Source organism: Sphaeramia orbicularis, chromosome 15, assembly GCF_902148855.1.
Source record: "Sphaeramia orbicularis chromosome 15, fSphaOr1.1, whole genome shotgun sequence".
Classification (NCBI taxonomy): Eukaryota; Metazoa; Chordata; class Actinopteri; order Kurtiformes; family Apogonidae; genus Sphaeramia; species Sphaeramia orbicularis.
This window is the reverse complement of record NC_043971.1, coordinates 49,110,029-49,121,945: the sequence shown is the minus strand read 5'-3', so window position 1 is coordinate 49,121,945 and position 11,917 is coordinate 49,110,029. Positions and strand designations below refer to the sequence as shown.

General features: G+C 37.7%; 1 protein-coding gene across 1 annotated transcript; it reads right to left on the bottom strand.

Annotated features, from left to right (window-relative positions):
• Positions 1 to 574: 574 nt before the first annotated feature.
• Positions 575 to 11,526, bottom strand: LOC115433735 (uncharacterized). The gene is made up of 6 exons (XM_030155200.1): positions 11,098 to 11,526; positions 8,416 to 8,528; positions 4,982 to 5,108; positions 4,620 to 4,751; positions 2,194 to 2,743; positions 575 to 1,608 (listed from the first exon to the last, which is right to left on the bottom strand). The coding sequence occupies exons 1-6, from the start codon at positions 11,434 to 11,436 to the stop codon at positions 1,208 to 1,210; spliced, it is 1,662 nt and encodes a 553-aa protein (XP_030011060.1). The 5' UTR covers positions 11,437 to 11,526; the 3' UTR covers positions 575 to 1,207.
• Between the last annotated feature and the right edge of the window lie 391 nt (positions 11,527 to 11,917).

Below are 11,917 nucleotides of genomic sequence, written 5' to 3'. Positions count from 1 at the left end.
AATACTCCAGATTAGAGCTAAAATGCTGATATGCATCGGTAGTCCCTATGCAGGTAACATCACAACTAAATCATCACCAGAATAAAAGTACAACACATTAAAAGGTTAAAGGTTAACACATACAGACTCAGTGCGACTTTTGTGGCAGTTACCATAGGAATTTTTCTCTATGGGTCTGATCAAGCAAAAGTGAACATCAACATGAAACTGTAAATTTGCACACATCATTTATCAAGTGGGCTAATTTTTTAGCTAAAGATCTCTATTTTATGGAACTGTTATCCTTTTTAAAATACCACTTGTAGAAAAAAAGTTATAGCCGATTTTCTCGATTGTACTTTTTACACCAGAGCCATGCCTCAGGTATAAAAATATAGCTCAAATTTGACACAGAAAATTACAGCTAAAAAACATGAAAATTTATTAAATCTGTTGATTATATAGATGATTAAGTTTCAAGTATTAGATTTTCATTATTTTGTGAATATTATTGATATTTAGGAGTTTGAACATTTGTGAGTTGCTTAAAAGGCCCTGTCTATGTGTTACCACAAAAATTTAAAAAAAAAAATAAAAAAAATTTCAAGTTACTTATAATTCAGATATTTGAGTGAAACTTTCAGAAAGTAATGATCTTTTGATACATTTTGGGTGATGCATACAATGGTAGAGTCATCCACGTGTTACCACACTCTCATGTCAGTAAAACAGACTTTTCGATATTTTACTCCAAAATTTATTTTCAGCATAGTTGTACATAATATCTAAAAGGTTTTGTCCCACTTGATATTAATTTCTGATTTGATATCAATTTCTGTTGAGAACAGCATGTTTTGAATGTCTGCTTTAAGTCCACGTGTTGCCGAGCAGTAATTTGACATTTTTCACCTAAAAATTTTATCTACCTAAATTTTGTTCTACATAATGTTAAAGTGCTTCTAAACACCTACTCAAATATGTCTGATACATGCATATAAGTTTCTCTGCTTACATGACAGAGACTGTTGAACACGAAATGTGTCCACATGTTACCGCTTGATCGCTCCCCTATTTATTAGCATTTATGATTATTGGATGGATGGATGGATGGATGGACGGATAGAATTACGGAAAAAAAACAATCTTTCCATGATAATCACATTTTTTTGAGTTTATCCTGTATATTTTTATTTCTGGCCAAACGTATCTCCTTAGATAAAAGCCACTGCTAGAGGATAACAAAGCTGAGAGCATGCTCGTCGTCTCCTCGCCACGCCTCTGCTGTGGGCGGGTGTGCTTCTGTTGCTGCCTCTGTTTCCTGCCTTTCTTCATCCTTAGTGCAGTTCTGACACTCGGGCTGTCTCTGCTCCATCAGCCTTTGTTCACTCTGGGAGGACCTGCTGCTCCTCCTCCCACCACGGCTCCACTCTGAGGCAGTCTTCATCCTAGGTCTCAGGCAGTTCTTCCTCTCTGTGGGGTCGTCCTCCTCCAGCATCTTCTTGGGCTCATCGGCACCGTCACTCACATGCAGCTGCCCCATCCTTTGGGCCAGCTCTCTCAGCTCCTGGGCCTCATCCACAGAGCTCACTGAACTAAGATCTGCTCTGGTCGGTCTCTTATTTTGCTGCTCTGTGAAGAGGAGACATTCATATTCATTGCACTGCAAGTAATGCCAGAATTATCTGCATTTCCAATACTTCCCACCATTAAAAGGCACCGAGGAAGGGCCACAAGGGTCTGCACTCTTTACATAAATGACTTATGTTTAGCTGTGCACAGATGCTATTTTATACAAATAATTGGAATAGGGATGTCATGATGATGGCATTTTATTCAATGAGTAATTGTTATTCAGAATTTAACTGTCTTTGTCTTTTAATTTATGACCACTTTATTGGTATTGTACAGTGAAAGAAATAGATTTCAGTTTGCTATGGCCTTAGTAAACAATAAAAGTAAAAATATACAAATCTTATTACTGAAATACATATAAAACAAGTGAAGCACCTCAAGGTGAAGGTGATGCAATGAGATGACAAAAAATGTGATGGAAAATTGAAAGTAATGTGCAAATAGTGATGGAAATTTGACATATAAAAGCAGCTGTATAGAACAGACATGTACGATGATTAGGAAGTAATTACCCAAAATAATCACCACTGAATCAAGTAATCACGATAAGGCCTAACTGTTTTTAGCTTGTGTGTGTGTTACCTTCTGCAGAGTGTTGCTGTGTCATCACCAAAGGCTCGGCCATGGACTGATCTTCTCCAGGCTTCGGTTTCTGCTCAGATCCAGCTCCAGTTCTCAGTGTGATGTGCAGGGACATGGCTAGAGGGCCGCTGAGCTCATGGTCCAGTCTACCTCCACCACTGCTGTTATTGTTCGATCCTGTGGTGCTAATCCCATCATTGCTCCTGTGACCATGTCCAACCACTTCAGTCGCCTTAAACAGCTCAGACTGACCTGTGGCCAGAGCAGCAGCAGCAGCAGCTCTGGAACTTTCCCCAGGGTCTTTGTCCACCAGCTGAGCGGCTAGACTGTGGTCGCTGTGGATCAGGGTGCTGGCAGCGTGAGCTGCTTTACTGCTGCTCCTGCTGCTTCCTCTGGGGGCCTTGTCCTGCAGGACGGGGCGGCCCCTGATCGACAGGTCTGGGTAGTTCCTGTGCATCTCCATGAGAGACTGGTCCACATTGTAGAGGTGGCTGCGTCGAGGCTTAGGCTTTGGGTTCACTGCAGGTTTGGGGTCCAGGGACATGGAGACCTGTGGAGGAAACGGAGCTGAGACCATTAATCGACATGAATCGATTTTAACCCATAAAGTCCCAAACATCCACCATTGAGCAAAACCATCTACGGATATAAACTGTTTAATACCTGTTGATCCACTAATATCCACTAACATGTTGATCCATTAAAATAATTGGTGTAAAATACAGTTTTTCATCTTTTCATAGTCATCAGATATGACCCATTTGGACGTTCAGAGGTTCCGTAGTGAACGTGGAAACACCGTCATCTTCTACAACATTGATTCACCAGTAAAATTCATGGAGTTTGATCAGTGACAGTGGATGGAGACACTGGGTTTATGTTTTATATTACTGATATCTTTGCTGAAAAAGTCATTTTTTCTTCAGTTTTCTCTGTTTCTGACATAATAACCCTCAACTTTAATCTGAGCTTTTATGAACATGTCTGTATGTCTATATGCTCACTTTACTACATTGGAACCATCACTTCCCCCTTTAGACTTTGAATCTTTAACACAAACATTACAAATATATGACTAAACTACTGTTTAGCGGCTGTGAAATTAAGGAAACGAAACTTCGATTCAGGAAAATTGTAATCAAGTAATGTTTTTCATCAATTTTTGTCGATTGACAAAACATTTCAGCTCTATTTCTTTGTATAAAATAATAATAATAATGACCATGACCAGGTGCTTAGGGCAGTTGCTGACAGCATAGCCACAGCCATCAGTACCACCAAGGGCCACCACAAGCCTAAGGCCATCACATTCCACAGAGCCAGAGAGAAGCCTAACATTCAATCACGGGCAAAGTCAGGCCTCCTCACCTCCGCCACTGACTGGAGAATGGAAGTGGACCTTGGGAAACAGCTGAAGTTCCCAGCCAGGATAACACCAACATGGCTTTGACCAGACATGATCATCATGTCTGATTCCATCAAACAAATGATTATTCTGGAGCTCACGGTTACTTGGGAAGAGCACATGGACGAGGCTAATGAGAGGAAACGTGCCAAGTACCAGGAGCTGGTGGATGACTGCATAAGGGAAGGCTGGAGAACGTACTGTGAACCTCTGGAGGCGGGTTGTCGAGGATTTGCTGGGAGGTCACTCTGTAGAGCGCTCACACTGCTAGGCCTCACCGGGGAGGTGAAAAAGAAGGCCATAAGATCTGCAACTGAAGCTGGAGAAAAAGCCACAAAGTGTCTATGGATTAAGAGGGCAGACTCGTGGGCAAACGCTGCTGGGACGCAGGCTGGGGTCTGATCAACCCCGGTGGGGTCGCCTGGGCGAGGGTGTATGATGTTTGAAAGACCCGAAACACCCAATGACCCCAGGTAACAACACTGCTGATGTGTCCCAGCACATCCGCAAGATGTATCTTTCAACAACAAATAATTGTAATAATGGATTAGATTTATGTAGCGCTTTTTTATTAACGCACACTCAAAACATGTACAATGGATCCATTATTCATTCACTCTCACATTCAGACTCTGGTGGTGTTAAACTACACTTGTATCCATAGCTGCCCTGGGGCAGACTGACGGAAGTGTGGCTGCCAGTTCATGCAAACATTCATAGGCATTCATACACCAGTGTGAGTAGCAGCACTGGAGGCAAGGAGGGTGAAGTGTCTTGCCCACGGACACAACAGAGCGGGATTCGAACTGCCAACCCTTCAGTTATTGGACGACCCACTCTGCCTCCTGAGCCATGGCATACAGTAATACACCAGGATTTCAGAATCTTCACAGCTTGGATCCATGACGTGTGTGTTTTTTCTGAAGCAGAATAGGTAGATTTTGAAAATGACAGATTTCATTATTATTACCTTCTTGATAATAGTACTAAGATACTAGTAAAGCTATGCTCTTTGACTGACTTGTTTTCTCTGTGTGTCCTCTTCTTCCTCCTTCTCCTCCTCCTCCTTCTTCTTCTGCTCCTCTTCCATTGGCTCTGTCGTCTTGTTCTCTGTGTGTTCTTTTGACTTCATCTGCAGTGCTTCAATCCACTCCTACAAACATAGGATGGTCACACGTCATCCATTAGAATCTGACATGATTTCACAGATCTATGATTGTCATCTGTCTTTTGTGCAAGCAGTTGATTTTTCACTGGGTTCCCAGCTAAAATATTTTAAATATCTCTGCAACAACCCAGTGACTTTGTGTGACTTTGTGTGGGACTCAGCTCTAGTTAAAACTTCAGTAGAACCATTCATGCTCATTTTGTGGTTTATCTAACCTGTGGTCTAAGCTGATCCTGGTCCAGGAGCTTCAGGAGGTAGAGACACTGTACTCTGGCCAACAGCAGCTCAAAGCCCATCTGCAGCGCTCTGTCTGGGTTTGCATCCTCACTCAGTCTGTACTCACTGAAACACACACATCAGAAACAAGGGCATGAAACTAGAGCAGCCAATCACACACAACAAGAATGTACATCTGTTTGTGCGAAAGCAACTGAATGTAATCTTAATTATTATATATATTGTGAAGACTATTAAACCATTCTAACTTCAAAAACAACTGATCATTGACAAAGCTAAAAACAATATAATTTCATTTCACCATGTCATTTTCCTCCTGTTGTAAGTTTTTACCTTGTTTACTCCGTGTTACGTTTGCTATGTATGATTCACACTAGGGGTGTGTATCGGCAAGAATCTGGAGATACGATACCAATCACAATACTAGGATCACGATACGATATATCACAATATATCATGATACTGTTAAAAAGGCAATTTTTTTTTTTGTTTGTTTCTTTTTTTTTTTTTAATGATTATTTCCTGGAAGAATTGAATTACACCAGAAATTTGCACAAATACTAAACACATTTTTATTTGATCAAAACAGGATCTAATGTTATAATCACAAAATGTTCCTGTGTTCAAACTGAAATTCTGTTTTACAGACATTACACTTTAAGATCCTGTTCAAATGTTCATATTCGATTAGTTCAGAACTAACATCATAACATTATTTTTGTGCAATCCCAACAAAGGAACTAACATTATTTAATAAAAAAGTGTTAAATAATAATAAATAAAATATAAACAAAAAACAAAAATGAACCTCCACAATATCTGCATTTGAATAAATACCTAAAAATATTGATACAATACTTTTTAATATCAATACAGTATTGAGAAATGAAATACCACAATATATTGCAGAACCGATATTTTCTTACACCCCTAATTCACACATATGGATTCTCTGAGGGATCATCTTTTCTATTTGTTATGGTTTCTCTGTTTTGCTGAAGTTTTATGAAAATGTTTTAACCATAATAGCAACAGTTAGAATTAACAATAACAGCTGTCAACATATCAACACCAAATAAAAGTATTAATCAGTTTTATTCGCTCTTAACCAACACGTCATGACAAGTCTGTGTGAATGGTAAACTCTCAGCAGTTAAATACTGTAGTAGGGGGGTACTGTGAGCACTCCCTCCTTTTCACCATGTACCCTAATGAGCGTAGAGGTAGCCAGCCCAATAACTGGGTCATCAAATTTTCCAATGATACAATCATTTTAAATCTTTTACGAGACAGTGACTGCCCTTCAGTTTACCATAAAGAGATTAGGGATTTTAAAGCCTGGTGTGAGAGTCATCATCTTTTCTTAAATACAGACAAAACCGAAGAAATTATATACGACCCCAGGGGAGTACAGTATGTGTACATGATCCAGTGGTAATGGGCAACAGTACTATAGAGCAGGTTAGTTCACTTAAGTACCTGGCCATCTACAAGGATAAATTTCTGAAATGGGATGAAAGTTTAAGTTAGTTTTTCCACCCCAGGAAATTAATTCATATGGTTTCTTGCATGAAGATCAAACACAACTACATAAGTGCTACAAAAAATTATTGATATGTACATGTTTTTCATGATCAGATGCATTTTATTTAAAAACTAAATAAATAAATAAATAAATACATTCAAAGAGTATATTTTAGCACTTTCTGTGATATCATGAGTCTAACTTCCCAGCTCAGTGAACATGGTTCCTCATGCAAGAAAACATGTAGAATAGAATAGAATAGAATAGAATAGAATAGAATAGAATAGAATAGAATAGAATAGAACTTTATGGTCATTGCAACAATACTACTGTACAGTGCGATGACATTTTATTTTTATGTTCTGTAAAGTGAACCATAACATCATAACATTAAGTGGACTCCTTTATATCAGAAATATTAAAAATAAAACTAAAGGACATTTTTTGGGACACAGTGGAAATAAGTATTTTCACTTTAACTTGTTATCCCTCAGATTCATTTTTGTCATGGTACCCCATTGATAAAATAAAAAAGGGGAAGATTCAATAAGTCCTTTCAGATTTTCTTGGAAAGGAAAAAACTATGCCCCTTTGTCTTGCAGTGAAAAAACACATTTCTTAAATTCTGAGCATAATAGGCAGTGAAGCATCCATTCAGACCTTGATGACGATGTTGATAAGTGTAGGTCTATTTATTTTCCCATAGCCTACACTCATAATTTTATTTTATTTTTTTCACTGCAAGATGGAGTACTATAATTTTTCCTCCAAGAGCATCTGACAGGAGCATCTGACACCTTTTTTTAGTACTTTTACCTACAGAACTATAGAGCGCCTGTCAGGAATTATATTTATATCAAACCACTTTCTTCTGATCTCTGTAACTGGTCATCACTCTACTGACACAACATCCACAGCATCACATGTGTTTCCACTGGTGTGTGTTTGCTGTTCCAGTGATGCCAGTACTGACACTATTAAAGATGACACGTTCCTTTATTTGATTTGATTTAAAAGTATTTTGATTTAGCTGCTGCTACAGTTCTTTTTCAGTTCTTTACTGCGTGTTTTTGGTGGAATCTCTGAAATTGCTGACCCAAAGTCGGCTGTTTGCACACGGCACAACACCTGACTTATTACGGCATTTAGTGGGAGTGGTCACATATGCTAAATAGCTCCTCCCATCCCATATACAATCAAGTGAGATTCAAGTTTCAGCACACCTGGGTCAGAAGAGATTTGGACAGTAAGAATGTTTGGTGCATCTGGAGGTGGTTCCCCTTACTTTTTCTCGTAACAAAAAAAAATACAAGAAAATATAAAGATTTCAAATATTCAAGGATTTTTTAATGTCAGTTCACTAGATGTACAGGACATACAGAGAATTAAGATACCGTTTTTCTCTCACCTTGTTATTAAATGCCATGCCAGTTTTAAAGAAGCTCCTGGGAATAAATAAGTGGTATAAAGAATAAACTCGAATTGAAGTAACAAACAGAATTGAAATAACAGCTGTAGTGTAATACAGTAATAGTGATGAGGTGAGGAGGTCCATAATGGAATACAAAACAGCCGCAGAAATGACAATAGTACAATGTTTGTAATAAAGTGCAGCACACAGTCAGCAGCAATGTGAGGGTATCACAGAATGTTGGTCTCCTGAGTCTTAGTTACAGTTCAGAGGTGGGGTGTGGGGGGCTAGTGGACAGAGTTCAGCATCCTGACAGCCTGATGGACAAACCTGTTCAGCAGTCTCATGGATCAGGCCCAGAGACTATAGGAGGAATGTAAGAGAATGTTGCTGCATGAGGCCCATGGTGTACATAACACACATGGTGTAGGCGTATTTCGGATAGACTGGTTTTTGTTCCTGTTCCTGTTCCTTACCTTGGTGGGGAGACGTTGGTCTGAGGCAGGTAGCCAATAGAGGCCAAGACTGACTGGATGGTGGACGTACTGAAGACCGGCATGAGGCAGTACACGAATGGACCTGTGAATGTCTGACATAAAAAACACACATTACATTTGTTAAAGAAGGCTTTATATCTAAGCAGACTTCATAACAGATCAACTGCCTGCCTTTACTAGACTTAGACTTACTGGAGAAATTATGAAAATGATAACAGACATAAAAGACACAATTATTATTATCATTACTATTATTATTATTATTATGATAAAGATGTAATAAAACCAAAACAACTTGAGGAGACACAAATAAAAAATGATGTAAAACAAGCAAACAAGACTATGTGTATATATATATATATATATATATATATATATATATATATATATATGTATATATGTGTGTGTGTGTGTGTGTGTGTGTGTATCAGACCTCAATTCCATTTCATACTATATATATTTCATGACTTGTCTGATGTTATACATTGAAGCACATTGAAAACAGGACATATAAATGATGAATGGTGAAGCCATAAAATTGACCATGTGATCCAAAGAGACGTCAGATAGTTAAGTTTTACACTTTCATGTTCTACGCTCTTGAAGGCCACATTGCTAAATTAAACTTTCTGGGGTTTCCTCCTTCTATTACATCACTTCCTGCTAACAAAGAGAAACTGAGCTGATGATAAAAATATCTGGAGTCATTACTGTAAATGAAAGGGATTTTACAAAACAAGATCACCAAATACTGACTGAAACCTTTAATGAGTTCCATTTGTTATTTAATTGGAACTCATACTGTACTCTACTAACAGCTGTTTTCTTCGGTTGTGTTTTTGTATATTCAGAAAAGATCAAGAAAATGCAGGATCTCTGAAGATGAAAATGAGCTGCTCTCATAACATTAACTAACACTAAATTAATATTATGTCAACAAATGTGAATTTGACATATTACAAGTTTATCAAGGTAATAACTGCTAGGCTATTAGTAAATGACATAAATGTGTTAACATGTAGCTATGTCATAAAACTCACAAAAATATTTAATATTCTGGATGATAACTATGCACATTAGTTAACTGTTAACTGTTGGTGCTTATTATGCTTATAATATCTTAAATTATGTCATTCAAAATAAATTACATGTAAATTAATATGTCGGTTTACAACAACCTCACTAGTATTTAATTCAGTTCAATTCAAATAACTTTATTCATCTCCTAGGGGACAATTCAAAGCAGACTGAGTGGTTAAATATACAAAACATCAGAACACAGAAAACCACATCATGCATATCATCATAAATAACTACCTATCTAGATTTCCAGATTAACTGAACACATTTAACTGTTAACTAATGCCTGTTTTATTGAACCCAAATTGCGAAGTGTTTAAATATTATGCTTATAAGTGGCTTTATAATACGTGGTATCACAGACACAGCCCCCTAATCACAGATTCTCTGTGACAAATGTAAAAAAAAATGTGACAGTGTCAACCTGGACACGCCTCATATGTGGGAAAAGACAAGAAGAAAAACCTGTTTTGTTTTGTTTTTTTTTTTGTTTGAAGAGGGATGTGAATCTATGATCACCAACAACCCTGGCTGACGTATACACAAACAACCACTCACACACATTCACACCTACGCAGATTTAGATTGACCTGAGTGAACAGGTTGGTTAACCACTGTACCACCATGACACCTTGAAAACAAATTATGGAGTAAAAATAAAGACAAGTAACTAAACCAAGAGTTAACAAAGAGTAACAATAGTGCTTTGTTTTGAGATGAAGCTACTCTCCCAATATTTCCATGTATTTTAAAGACGTCTCAAAACATCTTTTAAACACATCTTTTATCTTAGTAAATCTTATATTTATGAATGCAAACTACAAACACAAACATTTTTTAATAGTCAAACATGTTTTCCAGTTGGAACTCCACATTACAGGAAATAGGGCTGAATGATGAAAAGACAATATAACTGTTGTGGTATCACTCTGTATCATATCATGATATTCTTACAATTTTATATCAAAATATAATTTTCTAATGATTTAAGAAAGAAAGAAAGGAAGAAAGAAAGAAAGAAAGAAAGAAAGAAAGAAAGAAAGAAAGAAAGAAAGAGAAAGAAAGAAAGAAAGAAAGAAAGGATTAATTGATTTGAATTGACTAAAAATTTGAGTACAATTTTCCTGAATCTAAGCTTTGTTGTTTAATTTGACAGCCGGTAAAAAAAAAAAAAAAAAAAAAGGTTCCACTGTTGTGTTTCACACACATAAAGTTGTATATTAGTTCCATGTTCAGTTGTTAGTCAGTTGGATCTAAATGTGTTCAAGAGTGCAGTGCACATATTGTTTGAAGATGTCATTGGACTTGTTTGCTGTTGTTTATAGCTATACATATTTTCAAATATATTTTTATACTGTTGTTATTTCTATGTAGATATTTTTTAGATATCATTTTACTTTTGTACTTTTTGTGGTAGTTATTTCAGCTGGTTCTGGAATAAAGGACAAGTTGTTTGTCATTTTCATACATGTCTGTTCCGCATTTTTATATTGTTTTCTTCGCCTACTCAAATAATCGTTTAATTTATGCGAAGAAAATAATCGATCGAAAGAAAGGACGGACGGACGGACGTGGAGGTACCTTGACAGTCCTGATCTCCTTCCTCCAGGGCTGCAGGTACAGGTTGATGCAGAGGGTTTCCAGCAGCTCCGTGGCTTTGATGACCGTGGACAGGTGTTTCTTACAGTCTCTCCTCAGGGCCGCTGAGTTCTCCATCACTACCTGGTAGAAGGGGAACAGGGTGTAGGTCTGTGCGGGCTCCGGGTCCCTCACAACCACCTGGGTCGCCCTGCTGAGCAGCCTGTCGTCGCGGCAGGGCCTGGCCTCGGTACAAAGGTGGAGGTAGTTGTTCACATAGTCCTCATACACGTCCTGACGGGACACCTCCACCTGGTCACCTGCTCCAACCGCGTCCTTCATGACTGAACCACCAACAACCCAACAAACTGCTCTGAACTTGGACTAAGTGATGAGGAAGTAGAGCTGTCAACCTGACGAGGAAGTGAAGGCATCGGCAGTTCAGCCCCACGCCTTAACTCTGTCCGTGACACACAGGCTGTTTATACAAAACACACATACTCTTTCAAAGCAGATATCAATTTAGGCCTCAGAACAATTAAAACAATAACATAAACACACTTTATAACCAATATATAATAAAAGATGGGCTTTATGTACACAGGTTTCACAACAAAGTAGTAGTCTGTTATTAATTAGTTAGTCTGATTATAGCTTACTTAAAAATGTTGAATGATATGGAACCTTATTCCAGTGAATGGAGTCTATGGAGTCTACAAAAACCACACATTTTATAAATCTGAACTGAGTTGAGAATCATAAGTAACTTAATTTCACTCCCTTATTATTATTATTATTATTTTTTTTTTTTTTTTTTTTTTTT